This window comes from Crotalus tigris, unplaced genomic scaffold, assembly GCF_016545835.1.
Source record: "Crotalus tigris isolate CLP2741 ecotype Arizona unplaced genomic scaffold, ASM1654583v1 scf7180000017551.9496454, whole genome shotgun sequence".
Taxonomy (NCBI): domain Eukaryota; kingdom Metazoa; phylum Chordata; class Lepidosauria; order Squamata; family Viperidae; genus Crotalus; species Crotalus tigris.
Window position 1 is genome coordinate 4,204,154 of NW_024096469.1, and position 23,181 is coordinate 4,227,334.

General features: G+C 37.6%; 1 protein-coding gene across 12 annotated transcripts in view; it reads right to left on the reverse strand.

Moving 5' to 3' along the window:
• Positions 1–319: 319 nt before the first annotated feature.
• The window catches only part of SPAG9 (sperm associated antigen 9), a 98,143-nt gene continuing 75,281 nt past the window's right edge, over positions 320–23,181 (reverse strand). For 7 of the 12 annotated variants that reach the window (XM_039343992.1, XM_039343985.1, XM_039343969.1 and 4 more), the window contains 10 exons: positions 22,171–22,293; positions 20,912–20,992; positions 19,691–19,758; positions 18,944–19,092; positions 17,608–17,779; positions 16,202–16,315; positions 11,681–11,719; positions 10,460–10,636; positions 5,630–5,776; positions 320–3,964 (listed from right to left, as the gene is read on the reverse strand). In XM_039343992.1, the coding sequence (XP_039199926.1) occupies positions 3,849–3,964; positions 5,630–5,776; positions 10,460–10,636; positions 11,681–11,719; positions 16,202–16,315; positions 17,608–17,779; positions 18,944–19,092; positions 19,691–19,758; positions 20,912–20,992; positions 22,171–22,293 (1,186 nt within the window). In that variant the 3' untranslated portion in view covers positions 320–3,848. The remainder of the gene's footprint in view (positions 3,965–5,629; positions 5,777–10,459; positions 10,637–11,680; positions 11,720–16,201; positions 16,316–17,607; positions 17,780–18,943; positions 19,093–19,690; positions 19,759–20,911; positions 20,993–22,170; positions 22,294–23,181) is intronic. The other 5 variants (XM_039344017.1, XM_039344010.1, XM_039344027.1 and 2 more) reach the window with 1 other exon arrangement.

Here is a 23,181-nt window from a genome sequence, read left to right on the forward strand (position 1 = left end):
AAGGAAAAATATCTGCTAAGAAAAATTTGGGAAATTTCAAAGATGATTTTAGAATCTTTTTTCCCATTTAACCCTATTCCTTCCAGCATGAAAACATGTTTATTTCTGTCCTTTTTCAATATTAAAATTAGAATTTCACTGTTTCAAATTTGGTTGAGTTAAATTTGGAGTTGTGAAGAAGTTTCTCCACTCCTAGAGAGTCTATGTTCTTTAACACATGACATATATTAATTTTAAAGTTATTTTCCCCCACATGAATAAATTACATATAAATTATAATTGCTGCTGACCACGTTATAAGAAACACACCAAACAAGAATGCTTTTCATATACATATTTATATATATTTCATGTACAAAGTTACATTCTGAACCCCCAAGGATTCAATAATAAATACTGAAATAACTTCACTGCTATATGAGCTTATCAGCTCACAGAAAAGAAGCCTCAAGTTTAAACAGACAGCAGGTTTAATGCTGCAGTATTCATCTCAAGGTTACAGAGGAAAGTAAAATTCAGCATAAAGTGTCTAGACAACATTTTCAAAAAGTTAATGACCATAAAATGCCTTAAAACATGTTTAAATGATAGAGAAGTGTGCAGTAATGACATTGTTAGAGAGAAGTATTTAGTGTTCAATGTTTTGAAGTGCAAAACAAAGGTTGTTACAATATGGCATAACCCTGTTAAGAAAATAAAGTTAGCATCCACAAAGAAGTGTGTTTCTCACTCTGTCGTTTTTTACAAACTTGGGATTTTTACAAAATCCTTTATGCACAGGGTCAACTGTAAGCATGCCAAGTCAGTTTCAAGTCCTTTGGTAGCTTTCATAATACTCACATGGAAATAAATATTTAATTAAACATTATTTTCAGGACGCCATGTTCTTTAGAACAGTTAGCATATTAGAAGATTATAAAACATTTTAGTTACTAAGGCAGCCTATGATAAAGTGTCTACACTCTGCCAGCTCTAACTGATCCAATGCAGGAAGACCTTGCAAGAAATAAACTAAATGGCAGTATACATAAACTTATTATCTTTTACCATGCAAAACACATTTACCCAAACAAATCATGTGCTGCATTTTTTGTGCTTGAAATGCTCTCTCAAACTATTAACAAAGCTGTTAACTATCAAGAGACTCATTCCTACTTCTGATTTTAGAACTATGATTACACATTGAACATATGACACTCTCAAAACAGATTTGTTAGGCAATCGTTGGGTGCTTGAACTTTAGCAAATTTTAATCATCTACAGTTTAGAGTGTACTGGAACAGGGAGTGTGTAAGTTTAAGTGAAAGGGATCTTCTACATCCATCTTTTAAAACTGCAATTTTTTTAGGACAGGGAATAAATTTTAAAAAGGAGACTGAAAAATGGTGCTCTTCCCTCACTTGCACTAATACAGGTGTTGATCTCTCTGGCAGACTCCCGTCTTCTGCTGTGAATGACCATTGCCCGAATGAGGACAGAATGGCAATTTACCATCTGGAAAGTCATTAAACATTATCACCGAGGTGTATTTTTTTTGTCTGAGCAAGGAATCAGAGAAACAGTTCTAATGATTTTAAAATGAAAATGCTGGACAAAATTGAAAACCAATATATGGGAATTTCATTCCTTTTTCCAAAAACTATTCCACCACTCATGAAAAATCAGGATAATGTTTCCAAAAGATCTCCTCAAAGTAAGATGCCTTGAAAGGCAAGGGGTAACAAAGTTAATGGAACTGGCTGTCTTTTGGACATCTAGAATTATGAACTGCATGAATGGTTTCTACTGCTCTGAGGATAGGACAAAATCTTAAGAATCTATCTTCTTTTGGTAAGGCTCATGTGTGCCATATAGGCACATATGGTGAAACTTTCACTAACTCACCTGAACATCTCTCCCAAATTGACTATTAAAATTTCCTTGGATGGAAAAGTGTGAAAAGTGCAACACAAACGTGAGTCTGGTATGGATGTATATGAGTGTAGCAAAAGCAATTTCTGGGAGGAAAAAAACCCATATCCTCTTATCCTTCTCACAGTGTTTCATCAGTGTTCCTTTTGTTAAAATTCTTAAACCCAGTTCAGCAGTTGAAATAAATTTTAAGTCTATTGTGATCAGATCACATTGGGCATATTGATGAGCAAAATATGAAGGTATTAAACATTCAACCATTCTCAGTTATTTTTAGCCACACATTTTGTGGTTAAAATACATACCTATCAGAATGCATTCATTGTGTACAAAATAGGATGCTTAAAAAGTATTTATACATATAAAACTATAATCAGTACATCTGAAGGGAAAATTATTAAGTTTTCATCAGATAAGATTATAGTTTCTTTTATTAAAAAGCTGCCTAAATAAATATTTACACAACAGATCTCAGTTTAATGTGATTTTAAAAAGGTGTGTGTGTGTGTGTGTGTGTGTGTGTGTATTAAATACATGTTTCCTTGAGAGATGACAAACTGCTCCTATTGCATAAAAAGGTTTAGGCAGTTTTTCATGACAATTCCTGGTTTTAAATGTTGCCATTTCAAATTTTGAAATTCTTCCATTCTGTCATGTAAATAATAGCAACTCCCATCTAACTGGAAGAGCCAGAGTCTCTTAGTGGACACAAGCTTAATGTTAGTATTTTCACTCCAATTTTATAACAAGGAAAACATTGAGAAGCAGTTTATTTTCTGAGTGATTAAAAATATAGCATTTAATTTAGCCTTACCATCAATTGGATAGCAAATGAGTATACTGAGTCCAAAACTTTAAATGTGAAATGATAGAATAAATTGCATGATAGTATTTTTTCCAATTTCTCAGATTGGCCACTCAAATTTTATACACTGGTGTTCTTACATTAAAATTAATGAATACACCATTTCATAAATCCATCAAGGAACATACTGGATAGACCTTTCTTTTGAATGGCATCTGTAGACTGATAATATGGACTGAAACATAATATAATTTAAACTTAATTGAGGTTTTTTTTTCTCATGCATCGTCACTGCTAGTTTGCTCACCACTGAGAGCCCTTCTATATCCCATGGGAAGAGCTGGAATCCCCAAGATCCAATGAATAGGAGCACACAAAGGCAGCCTATTGTCTGCTCAAGGAGTATTTAAGGAAGATGCTTTGATCTAATGCCCTTTTGAGATTAAACTGGATGTTTCCAAGCTATGTTAAATAAGGAAATTGGGAAGACTATTCTCCCCATAAAATACCACATTTTTTTTCATTTATTTAGGATAGCTGTACTGATTTTTGGTGCTATTAGAACTAAATTTAAAAAAAAAGAACCAAATATCTAGTAAATTTTTAGTTCAAGGATCTCAATATAAACAAAGGTTCACAAAATTGGCAGGATTCAGAAATGAAAAAAGCAAAGTCTTCCAATTTACTTTAACCATCAAATTTGATGTGTTCAGTGAATCCTGTATATATTACACGTCTGTTTCTTTTGAATACTACCCAGAATATTAATTTTCTATTTTACTCTTATGCAAATGAATTCAAAATGGCTCAAAATATAAATGTAAAACATTATGGAAAGTAGGGGGGGGGAAAGAGTTGTGTTACAGATTGCAGTGGGGCCTATAAGGTGCATTTAGGAAACAAAATATGGCATTTATCTGCTTGGGAAGACCAATTTATTCTCGTTTTATAACACTGATGCAGTAAAACAGCACGAGCTGGTTCCTGTTTTAAGGTTTGAGAGGTTTATGATATAAAGTCAAATGACAAAGAAATGTTCAAACTGTATGCAGTGAAATGGGTTCCACAGAAACAAAACAAAACTGAAGACATGCAAAAGCTTTTGCAGTCTCAAGCCATTTTCTATTGGAGCTTATTCACTGCCACACATAACCTGCCACACTATCAGGTGGCTCCTCTCAGCTTTGGCAACGGAAGGCTCAATTGGTAATGCTTCTCCAAGGGGTTCGGATTCACCAACTTCATCACCTAAAAGCAAGAATATTTCAGTTAATAATATGTAGCCGCCCACCCACACACACACACCCCAAAGCTGTAACGCTTTATTATCAGTTTGAGATGAAGGGAAGATAACTATCCATCATTCCAGAAACCACTGTAAATGCAAAATTATCAAAAGATACGGAATTGTGGGCTAGAAGTAATTGCTTCCTGGCCTTTCGTACAATAATATAGCTAACAAACAGAAACAAGGTCAGTTGTGAAATAACATCAGAAGTTTCACTTTAATTAAAATGGATACTTGCCAGGAAGCTTCTTGGCAGTAATCCATACAACCATTCTGAAGAAATACAACGCATTTATAAAAGAGGAAGAGGAAAAGTCCAACTTCCAAATAACTACAGACTTGAATAACTGGGAATATTTTTGTCACAAAAATAGGAGCCCATGTGTTGCTGCTACAATCTCAGCTTTCCTCACCACTGGCCAACCTGACTGAACTCCTGGGAACTGAAGCTGACTAGTATCTGGGGGTCCCCAGGTTCTCATCTTGGCATTAAATAGAACTATGGAAAAACAATGAGAAAGTATGGGTAATACTCCACTTACAACTGATTATTAAGTGACTGTTCAAAATTATGACCGCTCAAAAAAGAATGCTTTACAATCGATAAAGCACTTCCAGCTGCCATAAATCATTTCTCCAAGTCATGTGTTCAAGATCCGAGTGCTTGGCAATCTGTTCGCAGTTACAAACAGTTGCTAAGTGCCTTGTGATCATGTGATTGCCATTTGCAATCTTCTCTTCCATCTTCCCCAGAAAGTCACTGGGGAAAGTTGCAAGCTGCTGCCTGCCAAAGGATTTCTCCTCCACTCCAGGCATACAGGAGGGGAGAGAAACTCCTGTGCTGGGCTGAAGAGCCATAGCAAGGAGCTTCTTGATCCTTCCTTGTTTCTCCAGCTGGTAAGTTCCCTTCCACACAAAGAAGGGAGCCCTATCACTCCATCCACCTAATGACGCACGCAGTTGCTTAACAACTACAACCAACAGCCAAAATTGCAGTGAAGTAGTCCTATGGGAACCTCACTTAACAGTCCCTATACTCAGTGACAGAGCTTCTGATCTCAATCCTGATCATAAGTTGTAGACAATATAGACTTTTCATTTTACTGACACACTCAATATCCAGTTTTCATTACTATCACCCTCTGGTAAAAAACAGAATTATGTAATAGGATTTTGTATAAAGGAAGGTGTATCTATACTGGTGGGGTTAGATCAGTTTTCAACGCCCACATGAGTTTTATGACACTAAAAAAGTATTTACAATATTATATTTCTCTCCTTTCAGCGATATTATTAGCCTGACAGGAACAAATTTTTCTCCTTCTAAAAAGCAAACATTTTTGGAAAATCTGGCCTACCTACAAGGTCCAAGATACATATTTAATTTTCTGTCAGTACGAAAAGAGTTGGCATTTTAAAAAACCTTCAAATTAAGACACCCTTACATCTAATTCAAATGCTACCTTATTGAGCATTGTTTTAATGGGTATGTACTAAGCCACCCATTAATAATGAAAAATATTTGGATATTTTATATTTTATGTAATTATTGGATTAGATTATCAGAATGTGGTAATATTTTAGGTAATAACAAAAAAAAACATTTGGAAAGTCGAAGTTCTTACCCATCCTAAAGTCAATGTACCCTTCTCCTCCACTTATCACCAGTACTGATTTTAAAGGAGTCTGGCTATTGGGTTCCTGTGTAGAGACGGTAGTTCTTTCACCAGATAATTCTGAGCTTCCACTCACTTGGGGACAAATCACCTGACCTAAACGTGGACAAAGTATTGAGGTTACTTTTTTGTAGAGCAAATTACCAATGCCAAACTGATTAACTAGATCTTGAAAGACAGCCTTAATGTACTTCCCCCCAAAACTCCTCAGAATATAAAAAGCAGAAAAGGGAATGACTTTTCTCCACTTCACTTTCCCAAGCTACTTGGCTTTTGTAGCTGGAAAGAAAATGTAGCGCCATTTTTGGAGGAATAGATTATCTATTTTAAGAACAGTGACAACAGAGTGCACATTAACTATGAGAGCTGTACTCCACTCTTTCCATCCACACGCAAAATGCCCTGTCCTAAGAATTAGATTAAATTCCCGCCGCTGAAGGCCCTCAAATGTGTGCCTGAAGGTTGGAGAATACTTCAGAACACACCTGAATGTACAGAGAGGGGCAGAAGTGAGGTATCAGAGAAAAGCTGTAACTTTTCTGCGGAAATTGGCTCTCATAGCCTTCAAATATTGCAAAGCTCAAAGTGTTCCCCGCACTGCAAATAGCAAGGCAAATTCTAAATGGTTTTGAGGTCTGACTGAAATAATATTTTCCAACCAAATTTAACCCACTCAATCCATATATCCCAAGAGAAGCTGCTACTGGCTTTACTTTTACAAGGCAAACAGGTTGAACTATCAGCCATTGCTTCTTAGTTGATATGTGAGGGGGGTTTTTTTGTTGGTTTGTTTTGCTTACCAAGGACTGGACACACCATAACGCAGCAGATCTGTACATATACTGCTCATCACAGCTTGTGTCCTGGTAGCTGACTGCCTGTAATAGTTGTATATCTCCAAATGTCACCTCCCACTTTCCCATCTGCTTGCTGTCTTCTTATGTCTTTTTCTCCTACACACCCATACACACTCTCTCTTGGCCTTTGCATTTGTAAACTAAGGGCTTGGGTGGGGTGAGGCTACCCCTAGACATTTCAAGTTTCTGGCCCTTTGGAGAAAAGCATAAGCTGCGCTGATCCTTGGGGAAGTGGGAATGAGGAGTGTTTCTATCTGGCTGCTGATGCTTTTCCAAACCACAGACAGTAATCCCAGCTACACTTCCTCACATGGAGGCCCTGCATTATGCAGCAGTCTCCCTCTGGAGATTTAACTCATCCCTACATTGCTGACCTTCTGCAAGTTTCTAAAATTTAAATTATATTAGAGAGCCTCTGGAGACTACTAGATGATGCTGTTAGTTTCACTGTGGATAAACTTATGTGGCTGTTTGATTGGTTTTCTTAACAATTTGTAACTCTGCACTATGGAAGTTTTATTGAATGGCCTTTAAGACTGGACTATGAGCCAACAGGCACTAAAGGAAAGAAGGACAGCAAGCAGGTTATCATCCTTGTACTAGCTCTCATCCTGCTAAGATAGGCATGGTATCTCTGGCAGAGTAATATAAGCTATCTGAATTAGATTTAATAAAATTGAAGTTATGCCGTGAATGCCAGCTTTCAGGTTGCTACAGCACTGTTTGTGATTTATGTTTTTTATAATTACCTTTATTCTGGCGTATAAGACGACTGGGCATATAAGACGACCCCCAACTTTTGAGAAGATTTTCAGGGTTTAGAAAGTCGTCTTATATGCCGGAAAATACGGTAAATGTATTTCTTATTACACTAGCCCAGGGGTAGGCAACCCAAAACACTTAAAGAGCCACTTGGACCCGTTTCCCACCAAAAACAAAACACTGGGAGCCGCCAAACCATTTTGATATCTAAAATGAAGATAACACTGCATATATCCTTTTTTACCTTTATTATAGGTGTGTGTGTGTTTGTGTGTGTGTGTTTGTGTGTGTATGTATGTGTGTGTGTGTATATATATATATGTATATGTATGTATGTATATATATACACACACACACACACACACACACAGGTTAAAAAAAAGGATATATGCAGTGTTATCTTCATTTTAGATGTCAAAAGGGTCTCTCTCTCTCTCTGTCTCTCTCCCTCCCTCCCTCTCTATCTGCCCTTGGTCTGCCTGCTACTCCTCTTCCCCCGCTCTCTTTCTTTCTCTCTCTCTCTCTTTCCTCTCTCTCTCTCTCTCTCCCTCTCTCTCTCCCTCTCTCTCTTTCTCTCTCTCTCTTTCTCCCCCCCCTCCTATCTGCTGCTCACCTGACAAGCTTCAAGCTGTTGTCCAACAAGATAAGAGGTAGACAACCTCATCTCTTTTATGACTCATGGACTTCAACTCCCAGAATTCCTGAGTCAGTCTAGCTGGGCTAGCTAGCTCTCTCCTGCCCTTCCTGCTTCCTGCAGAGACGCAGCAAAGGGAGGAGCTCCGCCCAGTAAGCTTTTCAGCTCCTCGGAAAACACTGTGAGTCCACTCTCTTTTACATACACACACACACACACACACACAAAAACACAAACACACACAGAGAGAGAGAGAGAGAGAGAGAGAGAGAGAGAGAGAGAGAGAGAGAGAGAGAGAGAAGCAGGGAAGCACAATTCCTCTCTCTGTCTCTGTCTCTCTCTGCAAAGGCAGACGAGGCTGGGAGCCGCAGGGGAAGGCTCAAAGAGCCGCATGCGGCTCCGGAGCCGCAGGTTGCCGACCTGTGCACTAGCCCAGGGGTAGGCAACCTTGGCTCTTTTATGACTTGTGGACTTCAATACCCAGAATTCCTGAACCAGCCATGCTGACTCAGGAATTCTGGGAGTTGAAGTCCACAAGTCATAAAAGAGCCAAGGTTGCCTACCCCTGCACTAGCCCAACTCCAGGAACATATGTTTTACACACATTAAAACTGTGGCACTGGCGTGAAGAAAAAGAGATTCAGAAAAATGGATGAGCAAGTATCTTAAGGTTATCCTAACACATGCAGTAACAGTAATAGGATAAGTTCCCAGAAGCATCAATGGTCTTTTGAATGGCAGTTTGATAGCCCAAATCATGCGGTAGTAGCAAAAAAACTTCCTTTGTATTGAATCAATGGCCTTCTGTAAGTGAATAAAACATAGACTGAAAATCTTGTCAATGTTTTAAAAATTTGTTGCCTACATTCTAGTAATCCTCTCCTTGCTGATATTCCAATGATTCAAAGTTTCTATGTTAAATATTCTGTTTCATAATGACCACATACTTTCCAATCTTATACAATTTCCATACGCCAAGACTGGTTCACATAATAGCACCTTAGTGCATGGTGTGAATCCAGATGGTTAACTGACAATACAGCGTGCCTAGTTAACCCAGAAAATTGTATTGATTTGATAAACCTTGGTTAACCCGACTAGGATGATGCACAAGCACAGCCCAAACATCAGGTAAAAGTTTAATTCATATTTAAAGTCTTTTACATCTTTTATAACTTTGTGTCAATTTCCTATCCTGCCACTATTGTTCTTACTTCAATGCCCCCCTTCATGGCCCTTCATCTTGTTGATTTTCATCACTGATGATACTACTTATGCTTATAATTGAACAGGTGCAGTGTCTTCAAGACAGGTAAGTGCAAATTCATTCTTCTTCTGATATCACAATGAGTTCTTTGATTATTCTACTAAAGTTTGAGGCAAGTTGTCACGTGTCATAACAGCTGTGGGAAGAAAGGACATTCTTCTCCTTATATAGAAGTATGGTTGGGGGTCTACACTTTCAAGTGCTTCCCCTCCATAAGTGTTTTGAAAATACTGTAGAAGAAGACATCCCGAAAAGACACAAGACAACTTGTTTATATTTCCCCTAACTGCACAGATGCTGTCCCAAACTCTTATCCCACCTGTGTCTCCTACCTAGAACAAACAGTTTGCTGTAGCTTTTTGAGTATGCTGGTTTCAACATCTTGTCTGAAGCAACGTCAAAAATCAGAAGTAAATATTTTCTCTGGATGAATTAAGAAAGAAAGGATAGAAAACTGGTGGTTCTATAAAGAAATTCCTCTTCTGAAACCTTTGCAAGTGAAAGCAGCAATGTACAACAATTTCTCCTTAATGGATGGACAGCAAAAGATGATGATGATGATGATGGAAGGGACTTTGGAGGTCATCTAGTCCAATCCCCTGCTCAGGCAGGAAACCCTATACCATTTCAGACAAATGGCTGTCCAGTCTCTTTTTTAAAACTTCCAGCGTTGGAGCATTCACAGCTTCTGGAGGCAGGTTGTTCCACTGGTTAATTGTTCTAACTGTCAGGAAATTTCTCCTTAGTTCTAGGTTGCTTAACTATTTGGTTAGTTTCCATCTGTTGCTTCTTGTCCTGCCTTCAGGTGCTTTGGAGAATAGCTTGACTCCCTCTTCTTTGTGGCAGCCCCTGAGGTATTGGAACACTGCTATCATGTCCCCCCTCGTCCTTCTCTTTCCTTAGACTAGACATACCCAATTCCAGCAACTGTTCTTTATATGTTTTAGCCTCCAGTCCCCTGATCATCTTTGTTGCTCTTCTCTGTAGTCTCAACATCTTTTTTACATCGTGGTGGCCAAAACTGGATGCAGTATTCCAAGTGTGGCTGTGAAATTGTAAGTGAAAGAAGTTCGCTGAGGATGGCCTCCAGCACGAGTCCAAAAGCTTGAAAAACAAAACCAGTGACTTGACCCAGATTGGATCCTATCCTGGGACGTGTATATTTGCCTTCATTTGTTAGTAAAAGAACTCTATGATGGATTCCAGAAGAAACCTCATGAAATGAAAGGCTGAAAAGTACAATTACACAGAAAGCTTACCAGGTACTGCAACAAAAAACTTAACAGCATCACGATGCCCATGGAAACAAAGCTGTGCGTGTGCCATTGAACAGTAAGGAATGAAGGTTCCAGGGGTCACTTTGTCACTGTTTTCATCTCCATACACGCGTATTACATTGCCAGGACGGTTGCCAGAGCTTGCTGCTGCTTTGTTGGCTACAATGAAAGAAATAAAACATTTCCCAGTGAAATGGCAAGTTGTAAAAAATAAATTAAGGAACCCTGTGATATATCCAATCTAGAAGCTAAAGCAAATTCAGGTAAATAAAACAGAAAGGGCAAGAAAATGCTAATTCAAGGCAAAGCTGCAAAGAAATAAAAGATAGCATGCTTAGTTATTGGAAGTACCTCAAGAAAAAAAAATGGAGTAGCTTGCTGGTCGAGCATAACCACACATTTTGTTATTTCAAAAGTCTATGTTTAGAATGAACAATACTGAGCAGGTTGTTTCAAACTGCCAAAACAACTAAGTGTAACACAGAAATATTCAAAATATTAAACCAAATTATTTTTATATTTTAGAAGAGGAATTCTTAGGGTAACCATGCTAATTTGTTGTAGCAAATATCAGAGGGCAGTGTGGCATCTTTAGTTTAAATACATTTACTCTAATATCTTTCTGTGAATAAACATAGTCTGTCATGTTACAGAACTTTTAAAAATATGCCTTCCTTGGAAGTTATGAATCTTGGACCTCCTAAAGCCAACACTACAATTACAGGGAATGAGGAAATGATAAAAAGATGCTGTTGGCTAGTTTAAGGAATTCATTTTTCAAGTACTATGTTCCACTGCCAATTTTTTTTAACTTATAATTTTTGCCCTTTTTTCATGCTAGACAGACAGAACTATCTCCATTTTGAAGAGTGCTAGAAGAAGGAAAGACATGTGATATGCAGCAAAGAAAAAATGGTGTGGATTAATGACAGCTACAAGGTTATGGTGTCACAAATGATGCTGGAAGAAAAACAAGAAGCCAGCATGAAAAATTCAGCTGCAACAAAATACGAGGCCACTAAACTGTTGAGTAGGATTGGTGGTCATTCAGCAAACATAAAATACTGCAATGCAGGTAACTGCAGGTGGAAATACAGCTTAGGAACAAAGGGAAGGGGGTGAATTTTAGAGAAGTGGGAACAGCCTTCAACGGGCTATTAGAGAAGCCTGAGAATACAGGGGAGGTTTGGGATCAGCACTTACCCCTCAGCCCCAGTAAACGTCCCTGGTGGAGGATTACAGCTAAAGTAAGAAAGGAGGAAAGGGGAAAATGGATAGGTGTGACAGCAAAGGAGAAGGATTAATCAGAACCCACAATTTGTGTTCTGCTATTTGAAAAGAGCTTCATGGGCAAGCTCCTACTAGCTAATGCACAGTAAGAATACTAGAACAAACACACTGTTTCTTTGCAAGAACAATATGGGCAAAACAAATAGCAAAATATTATTATTACTGCTGTTTTATTGCTACAGCCGCTACTTGCTACCTATTGAGAACTTGTCTTTCCCCTTTCCCTCTTTCTTTTTAAACTGATGCTAATAATAATAATAATAATAATAATAATAATAATAATAATAGTAGTAGTAGTAGTAGTAGTTGGAAGGGACCTTGGAGGTCATCTAGTCCAACCCCCTGCTCGGGCAGGAAACCCTACACCATTTCGGACAAATGTGTGTCCAGTCTCTTCTTAAAAACTTCCAGTGTTGGAGCATTTACTGCTTCTGGAGGCAAGCTGTTCCACTGATTAATTGTTCTAACTGTCAGGAAGTTTCTCCTTAGTTCTAGGTTGCTTCTCTCCTTGATTAGTTTCCACCCGTTGCTTCTTGTCCTGCCTTCAGGTGCTTTGGAAATAGCTTAATTCCCTCTTCTTTATGGCAGCCCCTGAGATATTGGAACACTGCTATCATGTCCCCCCTTGTCCTTCTCTTCGTTAAACTAGACATACCCAATTCTAGCAACCGTTCCTTATATGTTTTAGCCTCCAGTCCCCTAATCATCTTTGTTGCTCTTCTCTGTACTCTTTCTAGAGTCTCAACATCTTTTTTACATCGTGGTGACCAAAACTGGATGCAGTATTCCAAGTGTGGCCTTACCAAGGCATTGAAGAGTGGTATTAATACTTCACGTGATCTTGATTCTATCCCTCTGTTAATGCAGCCTAGCACTGTGTTGGCCTTTTTGGCAGCTGCAGCACACTGCTGGCTCATATTTAGGTGATTGTCTACTAGGACTCCGAGGTCCCTCTCACAGTTACTACTATTGAGCATGGTGCCACCTATGCTGTACTTGTGCATTTGGTTTTTCTTGCCTAAATGTAGAACCTTGCTTTTTTCACCATTGAATTTCATTTTGTTAGTTAGTGCCCAGTGTTCAAGTCTGTCCAGATCCTTCTGTATCTGAAGCCTGGAGTGTTGGCTATTCCTGCCAGCTTGGTGTCGTCTGCAAATTTGATGAGTTCCCCATCTATCCCTTCATCCAAATTTTGATGAAGATGTTGAAGAGTACTGGGCCCAGAACAGAGCCCTGGGGCACCCCCTACACACTTCCCTCCATATAGATGCAGTTCCATTGAGGACCACTCGCTGAGTACGGCCGGTCAGCCAGCTACGGATCCATCTGGTGGTGGTTCTGTCTACCCCACATTTTTCTATCTTGTCAAGTAGTAGGTTGTGATCTACTTTATCAAATGCCTTACTGAAGTCCAAGTAAATTATGTCCACAGCATTCCTCTGATCCACTAATTTTGTCACTTGGTCAAAGAATGCAATAAGATTTGTCTGGCATGATCTATTTTTGACAAACCCATGTTGGCTTTTAGTAATGACTTTGTTTGCCTCTAGGTGTTCGTTGATTCGTTGTTTGATTATCTTTTCCAGGATCTTCCCAGGTATTGAGGTCAGGCTGATAGGTCTGTAATTTCCTGGATCCATTTTTTTTCCTTTTTTGAGGATGGGAACTACATCAGCTCTTTTCCAGTCCTCTGGTAGTTCCCCTGTGTTCCAGGATCTTTGAAAAATATAGTTCAGTGGCTCCGATATCACATCTGCCAGTTCCTTGAGAACTCTGGGGTGTAATCCATCTGGTCCTGGCGATTTGAACTCATCTAGGCTGGACAGGTGCTCCCTAACCATTTTCTTGCCTATCTTAACTTGTGTTTCTGTTTTGTTTTTTATGGCACTATTTTTGATAGGTTGGTCTGTTTTTTCCCTTTGTGTAAAGACAGATGCAAAACACGAGTTAAATAGTTCTGCTTTCTCCCTGTTGTTTGTCACCTTCTTGCCACTTCCACCCACTAATGGACCAATCGTTTCCTTCACTTTTTTCTTGTTTTTTACATGTTGAAAGAAGCTTTTTTTGTTATTTTTGACTTTGGTCGCAAGCCTTAGTTCATTTTGAGCCTTGGCTTTCTTCACTTCATCTTTGCAGGCTCGGGCTATTTGCTGATATTCTGACTTAGTTATGTTCCCCTCTTTCCACTTTCTATACTTGTCCTTTTTATCTTTCAATTTGTCAGAGAGTTCTTTATGCAGCCATGCTGGTTTCTTTTGAGAGCTGTTGTTTTTCCTCTTTGTTGGTATTGTGCTAAGGTAGAGGAGCCACGGTCAAATGTAGCCCCCCAACCCCCCCAAATTTTAGGCACAGCCCCAGACTATCAAAAGATGTCACCAAATTGTGTGTGTTAATATGTCAGAAAGGGGGAAGTATTGGGTTCATGACTAGAGATTATTATGATTTATTTTTTATTTAAAATTTAATGAAAAGGAAATTAGATGGCATTTTTATTTTAGCCCCAGCTACTAATGGTCTGGACAGCACAACCATCAAAAGCCAAATGTATCTCTTGGTTGAGAAAAACAGTGCATGCCTCTCCCCATCTCAAGATCATAAAAGAGAAAGTATCCACTTCTCAAGGGGTGGGTGGGGACACCCAGATGGTGAGCGCTGTCTGTCAAGTGCTAATTGGTCAGCTGGTCAAGCAGGATCCAGTGTATCCAGCTTGTGCAACCAGCAGCGAAAAGAGACAAGTACTTACCTAATTATATCCTGTTCCACCAATGCTTTCCAAGACAGTAAGGATAATGTCACGGACATCAACCTCATCATTGTAAAATATAGTACCTCTTAAAAGGAGGATACTAAAAGTTTATGCCTTATGGAAAACTGGTGGTGAATAGTTGCTTAGCAATTTTTCCAGATTACAAACCATTTCTAGAGAGCATAATAAGGCGCATATGCAAACCTCAATAGGAAGGATTTCTTTTATTTGTTTATGGTGAATTTGAAAAAGAATTTTCACCATTTAAAGATATGCGTTATTTGAAGTATTTCTGTTTATTGAAGACACAAGCCAAACCAGACATTTAATGAATGATCAATGAATGGTATAGCATGGAAAACAATGCACATGATACTCAAGCAATTAATATGAAAAAGGTTCATCATTATTAAATTTTTAAAAAGTATTATATATTATATAGCAATGCTCTATAGTGACCATGCTCTCTCTATATATATTGCAGAAGGTTCTAGGGAAAATTTGCTATCTGATGCCAGTATTAACAAATCTGGAGGTTTCTCAATGTGGAAACCCTAAACAGAAGTATATGGATGAGAAAAGGACGGGTTTTTTTTTTTTTTTACATAATTGCAGATGACTAACAATTTAAATAAAACAGCATTTCATAACTATATGTATACCATACATGCATTTCAAAAAAAGTAAATAAAAAATATAGAATTAATTAAAATTAAAGTGCCGCTCTTGGCACTTATGCTCAGAACAAAAGCTATCCCATTCCCTATTTTTTTCAGCCGCATTATGGGGTTGGAAGAGTAACAGGAAAGAAAAAAGACAGCAGCGAAGTCTATCCAACTAAAAAGTAGAGAAGGGAACAAAGCAAACATTAAAGCTACAGAAGATTGTGGAAAGAAACCGAACTGGAACAAAGTTGTTAAATAAGTGTTCCCTATAACCATTTATTTGTAAATTTAAGAAATCTCATTTAATGCATTAATTAATGCATTTAATCTTAACATATTTAGTATCATGCTATCTTTTAAGGAAATTTTAATATATATTCTTTCCGAATTGAACATCATGGCTCCTGATTATCAAATCAACAGAGTAGGACTGAGGTCCTACACATATTTTACCCAGAACAAGGCCACATTTCAGCACTATTAACATGGAGAAAACTGGGTTGCCAGACCTTACGCTCTCATAAGCAAAATTATTACGTATTTGATTTTTGCCCCGCCTTTATTACTTTATAAGTATCTCAAGACGGTGAACATACCTAATATTCCTTCCTTGTCCTATTTTCCTCAACACATAATCCTGTGAGGTGTTGAGCTGAGAAAGAATCACTGGGCCAACATTAACCAGTCAGCTTTCATGGTTTTCCTCTCAGTTCAATCTTCCTGTATTCTAAAACTGCATGAATTTCTGTCCCATCATTAAGTCCTTACCAAGATTTAGTTTTAGTGAGTTAAGCTGCCTGGCAGAGAAGAAACCGAAAAATCCCTGTAGAGTCCCGATTGACTTGACTGATTGATTTTCTACAGTTTACGTGATGCTCCAATCTGAACATGCTGAGAGGCTTACACAAAGGATTACACATGATTCTGAGCATGGCTGAAGAACACTGAATATTGGTCTGTATTTCACATTTGGTATAAAATTGCTGGCATTCTTTGATGTCCCATTCATTCTTATAAACTTACTTTCTGTTAATGGTATTGAGATGATGACTCCATTTCCTGTCCCAACCCATAAGCGATTGCAAGACACCATCAGAGCTGTGATTCTCACAAATGAAAATCCCAGCTTTCCTGTACCTGAAAGAAGTATGCAGCATTCATTAAAACATAAAAAAAATTCTTCAGAGATCTATGAAATGTTTATATCTAACTCCTTTGTTTTGTAAACCAAAAAAAAAAAAAGCCAGCTTTGGAAACTCTTTAAATAACAAAGAATCCAAAACCAGTTGCTATTTTGAGAATAGAAGAGTTGCATTCACACAAAGGGCAGAGATCCAATACAATCTTCTACTGACCCTAGTTTTTTTCTTCAACCTGCTGGTCCTAGCACCATCAACAATGGTATTCATGGATTCCCTGGTCCTGCAGAGTATCTTCCAGGGAACAGCATGAAGTGCAGCAAGAAATCAAATATAGCAAGCTCAAATATGGTTATAGAGCTCAACCTTTCCCAACCTGCCCTGTTTCTGATCTATTATGACTATGCTGATTCAGAATATAAGAGTTACCAGTAGTGCAGATCAGAGCTCCCCAACCTTTCCAGCTTGGTAGCCTGGAAGGAAAGGAAGGAGCAGGGAAATATATGCGTACACAAACGGGCTGCTGGCGCCTGCAGCAACATACTGGTGCCTGCGTGCATGCGCAAACGGGCCATTGGCACCTGTACAAACGGGCCCTGGAACCTGCGCAAATGGGCCACTAGCGCCCACATGATGCTGGTGGCGGTGCTAGGGCACCCGCACAAACAGGTCGGCTAGCACCTGCACAGCGTGCTACCATGAGTGGGGGAGCTCGCCAGTTATTCCCGCGGCCCAGTGGCCAAGAGGCCACGGCCCAGTACCAGGCCGTGTAGATGAATATTCTAGAGTAAACAGTACAGATGTTGCTGTTGCTGGGATTACAGTGTATTACATAATATCTGTTGTGCATGTGCACACCTTTATATACCTGTAAGGAGATATATACCACAGTAAGAAACTGTTTTGCAATAAAACATTTTTCTTTAAATCATTGTAAACTCCTATACATAGACGTATAAAACGTATGTACAATTTATACTGTTAGTTTTCAAATAAAATTATTTGAATTATAAATTAAAAAAATTATATTTTTTTCTTTTTTTCAAGGTAAAAATCCAGATTTCCCTTTCCTCTATTTTTTTTTCCATGACAGATCTCTTCAGCTCAAAAAGATAAAGGTTTCTTTTATTTCTTGAGAGATGATGTGGTTGTCAGCGACCCACCCAGTGTTGTTTCTATATGGAAAATACATTCATAATTTATAGGATACTTAAAATATTTAAAACATTATCCAAGGAATTTACTTCATCCAAAACAAAAACGACCTCCCCTCCAAGGCATGGCACTTACCTAGCATTTTGCTTACATAAGGCTCAATGTCAACATCTTGTAGGTGCTGGTAAGTGTGTGCATGGTAAAGCCGGAGAGTTGAATCTAAACGAATGGACACCCACACTCCATCTCCCACCCAAGCCAGCTGTCTCACTTGGCTCTCCTTCCTTGGGTGTGCATCAAATGATTTCTAAGAGAAAATGATGGCTCAGTTAACAAAACATTTCCCCACACTCCTATTTACCCTTTAAAATACACTCAAGTGTCTAAGAGTCTTCATTAAATAATAACACATGAACATATACATTTTCTCTCTCTCTCTCTTTATATTGTGAAAAGATTTTCAATGCAAGTCTTCTCATCCCTTGATTAGTATCTATTGTTAGTTATCTTCCAAGTTTTAAAAATGCTATTTTTAAAATGTTCATGCTAATGTCTCATTTTGTTCCATCTGTTTGGCCTTCAGTGATATTTTCTTTGTACTGTATATACTCATTTCCTTTTAAACTTCCCCTTTTCTGTGTCAGTTCTCATTTGGTGCTCTCCTCTCCCCCCCTCATCATGTCAAAATCAAAGAGCTTAGAACAAGTAAAGCTGGCTGTTACAGGGTGGAGCAATGGAGCTTTACTGTCCTTAAAGCAGCAAGATCATAATCAGGATCTAACACATATTTCCAGTTTCTATTCAACATCACTACTGAATCACTATTCTACGTTTATTGTTCCTCAAGACAGACCTAGAGTTGAGAGAGTGGGCAACATATATCAGTGTGGAAGACACTGAAAAGTGGAGGAGAAAACCAGATCCCTGCTCCCAAAAAATTATCATTTGATATTGGAGAAAAAAGAAATAAGAAACAAGGAATAAATAAGGAAATGTTAATTTATTGTTTTTGTGTCATACCTTTATGCTTTGTCCCATTACAAACCAGGCACTGTTATACTGTGCCAAAGGTTCCAGTGATGAGATTCAAAAAGGAATATAAAAAACCCTGCTCCCAAGCAGAAGTTTATTTAAAATTGTTTTAAGTGAGTCGAAGGCTTCTGGATATTAAGCAATAGTAAAACTGAAGGTATGTGGTCTATGGAAAGGGATGTACTAAGATTTAAGGAGGAGAGATAGATGAGGAATCTCTGCAACACCTGGAATGGTACACAAGCCATTGTAAACATTGAAAGAGGAATACGTTTCACACTATAAGGCCTTTACCGAACAGGCTGCATGAATATTTAAGGCTGTTTATACTTAGTGGCTGTTTATACTGGCCTGGCAGTGTTTTTCCTGGTTCTCTGACTTAAGTAGCAAAGAGAACAGGCATAAATTCAGTCTGAGGAAATATTTTGTTTTCACTTGCCTCTATTTTCATTGCTTTTGGCTGAACCACATAGATTTTATTTCTGTACCCACACCAGACTTTATCGTGCACCACAGTCATACATCGGATTGAATGATGAGGCCGGCCAAGATCTAAGAGATGGTAATTTGTCAAATCCCATTGTCCATCTATAAAGAAATATTTAAGGAAGTCAGAAAATGTATGAATACGTATTATATACTCACATACTTCTAATTTTTAATACTTTTAGATGCAATTGTAGTTTAAAACCATAGAATTGGTGAATTAAATGATGGCAGCAGCTATCATATTACATCTCTTCCCCCCCACACACACACACATACTTTAAAGGTAGTTCCCATTCTCATGGCTTTCCAGAAGCCAGAAGCTCATAAAAAAAATGCTCTTCTGGAAGGTTTTTGAAATTGAAGCTATATAGATCTGCCAGTTTCAAGAACATTACATTAATTATAATCTTTTAAACTGCATGTTTTGTATATTATTGCATGGGACATTGGTAACCGTTGTTTTATATACCACTTAGAGCCAGCATGGCTGAATTGCTTTATATACTGTATTCCTAAATAAATATACAATGTTTGAAGTACTGAGGGAAACATTAGTGGTAACAGTACTTCAAATTATAAATTGAATAGATCATCTCTGAAAATATACAAGGTTTCTAATGCATACATTTTTCAGAACCAGATTAATAGTATAAAATACATGATAGCCTATACTCCTATATTGGAGTAAAGCACTTACCAACTCCTCTATGAAATATTGCTAAGGTTCCATCGGCTAGTGCAACTAGTACTATTCCTTTTACATGCCTAAATAAAAGAAAAGGGTAGAAGTTATAATTACAGTTAACAGCAGTAGACTGATATGTTCATTAATTCCATTCAATTTGCATTTACACTCAGATACAGTCAAACTGCTTCTCGCTTAAACTGTAGAAGGCCCCATGCTGTATAAACCATAAGTCATGCCATCTGTAAAAGACATGCGAGTATTGGGGGAGGAGTCTATCTATAAATATTCTATCAACAACTAGCTAGCATACTGAGTCAAATGTACTCCAAGTTTTTAAAGCATTTTTGTGGATCAAATGTATGAGAACTTTGATCCAGTATTTCAAAATGAGAGTGTATTCAAGATTTCCAGTTTTCACATCTAATATGTTTGACCATTAACAAAGATTTCATGTTCTACATTTTACACTCTTAGCCTTCTGAGAAGGACCTAAAAACATGGCTCTGGTGCTTATGTCTGAGACCTCAAGAGGCCCGTTATGTTGGGAATGGCTGACAAGATAGAGATGATTCTCATCCCCAGGATGCCCAACATCTTAGATCTTAACTTCTAATTTTTTATTCTAATTTTAATTGCTTTTTAGGACTTTTAAACTTTTTACTATATCATAAGCTACCGAGAGTTGCTGTATTAGTGAGATAAGCAGCACAGATATTTAATAAATAAATAATGGGCAACCTGTGGAAGTAAACTAATATTGATGGAAGAGGAAAACTTAGGGACAAGATAAGGACAAGAATTAAACACAAGCAAGCATGTTGCCTACATAAAAGTGCGCATAAACAGATGTTTATATGAGAGCAGCCTGAAATTATGAAGCTTTTACATAGAATATTTGCTCATCTAGGAAGAAGACTTAAATAAACCTAAAATGTTTATGTGCAGTGTAGGATCACTCAGTACAGAGGGAGCATTTAATGTCTCACAACATCATATCAGAAAATAAGGTTTAGTATTTTTTACCTTTCTTTCTTTCCAACAATTAACTATATCCAAGATTGATCCTTATTAATATATTCATGATCAAAAGCATACCTCTTTGTCACATTACCACCTCAATATTCTCTTTCTCAAAAATAAAAATGTAAGCACTTAAACAAAAATGAATGTTTCACTCCACATGAATTAATTTTAAATTAGGGAAGTGCAAATTAATTTGTAATTACTTACACTATACTGAGTATTGAATCTTTAAGTTTAATTGCATGAACACATTTTCTCCACTGAGCCACTGAAGAGTGAACATATAAACTGCAACAATAAAATTAAAATAAGTTAGAAATTCAATATCCCCGCGCTCATGTTAACACTGAAGAACAGCAGTATCACTTAGAGATGGTAGATTTTTAAAAATTACAATACTAGAAGACAGGCTGTAAGTTGACTTAAACATGATTTATCTACAGAAATGTTTCTTAATCTTGGCAACTTTAAGACATGTAGACCTCAATTCCCAGAATTCCCTAGCCAGCATGGCTCAAATATGGAACCTGGGGTAGTTTTCTCTAAAAACTCTGCTTACAGGACCCAAACCTCCCATTTTACCGGTGATGCATATCATTTTAATACAAACAAAGCAGTGATGAACATAATAGGAGCACCCTCTACCTAATCCACAGTTCAACCAGATTGTATACTGTGTATGTGTGTCCCTGTTCTGCCCAAAATAGTTTAGTCTCTAATCAGGAAAGGTTGTAGGGTTTTTTTTAGGTCTTTTTTTTAGGTCTGGAATTCATATTTCCTCAGACACACTTTTTCCAGCCATGACTCAGAAGCAAAGGAAGAAAGAAAGCAAGATATTTTGCAGAAGTGGAAAATTGTTAAAGTTAATATGTTAAGGGAGAGGGCCTGATGAAGCGAGCTGTGTTCTGAGGGAAAAAAACAGGAAAGGACTTGGGATGAACAACAAATCTATCACTGAAATAAAATATCCATGATTTTTAACTTTCCTAATTGATGACAGGAGGCAATGAGCTTTCCTCTGACTGCCTTTCTTTTTCTGCCTTCTCATCAAGTACATCAGGCTATTCTATTTCCCTTTTTTTTCCCCCCTCAATAAGAACCACAGCATAAATAGTAACACTTTCCAAGCATCAGCTTTAATTAGCTGAGTCTCCCATCATAAACAGGCCAATGAATGACTAGGGATAAACTCCAATTAGTATTCATTAATTGAAAATCTCCTCTGGAATTAGAATTTGTAACAAATAGCTTAAAATAGGTATTTAGCAATGTATAAACCTCGAATTCAAAATGTTTCTAAGGTCAAAACATCTGCTTTGATACCATTTCAACCTTGTCTGAAGTTTCGAGCTTCCCAAATTATCCAGAGTCACCAATTTCAAACTCAAACAACTCCGTGCAACGCCAAACTTTAATATTCTTACTCCAAAAATATCATTATTAACAAAAGTATAAAAAAGGCTTACCATCCGTTCTGTGCTCCCAGCCACATAGTAGGTAAAAGACTACTCATTTTTTGTGCTTCTTCCCTTACAAGATCCTGCTCATTTGGTAATTCAGCAACATCTTTAAACAACTCAGACTCATTGCTGAAAAGGGGAGAAAAAGTCAAAAAGATAAAAAGCATAAAAAAGACTCCTGGAATCTAAAACAATTCTACAACACATTAAGTCAAATGCTTATGTTTTGAGGTAATTAACTCTGTGGAGAGTTTTATAAGAATTCTTATAACTACCATCTGATGTAATTTTTTTATAGTTTCTCTGAAAATTCTCATTTCAGAAACTTAATTTGCAGCATGAATGTTTTTAAACTGGGGTCTTACAGTTTTTTCCCCTATCACCACAAAACAGCTACATTAGCTATTAACAAAATTTGATAAAGGGACTAAGTTTAAGAGAGACGCTAGCAGTTGACAACAAATCAAATACAGCTTTCAGTCCCAAAATCACAGAACTGCCACCAACAGTTTCTATTTATTTCATCGTCTTTCTGGGTAAATGCAATCTAGTGTAGAATGAGGATGCTAGGAAGTGAACTCCAGTTTCCTATTTTCCTAGTCCAAAATGCCCCCTTTTCCAAACTAGCAATTATTCCACATCCTACAAAAGAGTAAGTTTTTGCAGTGAAGGATACACATTATACAGGGGGCAAGGAACTATCGGAAAAAAGTATGTTTTTCTGACTATCCTTACATCTTTGAACTGGGCCATAGTGCAAGAATAACATTGACAAACCATCTATTGAGGGAGTATAACAAGAGAAATACATACTTACATGTATTCCTTGGTCTATTTTTTTTTTTTTTACACCATTGATCGTAGTATTTTAGAGGACTGGAAATTAGTAGCCCAACTCCAAAAACAGATTTCAGTCATGGTACTGGGGAAATACTATTCCACCACATAGTCTTCTTTCCCCCATGGTGTTCTATATCTCTATGAACTTCTGGGAACAATCACCCCAAGGGAGTGACT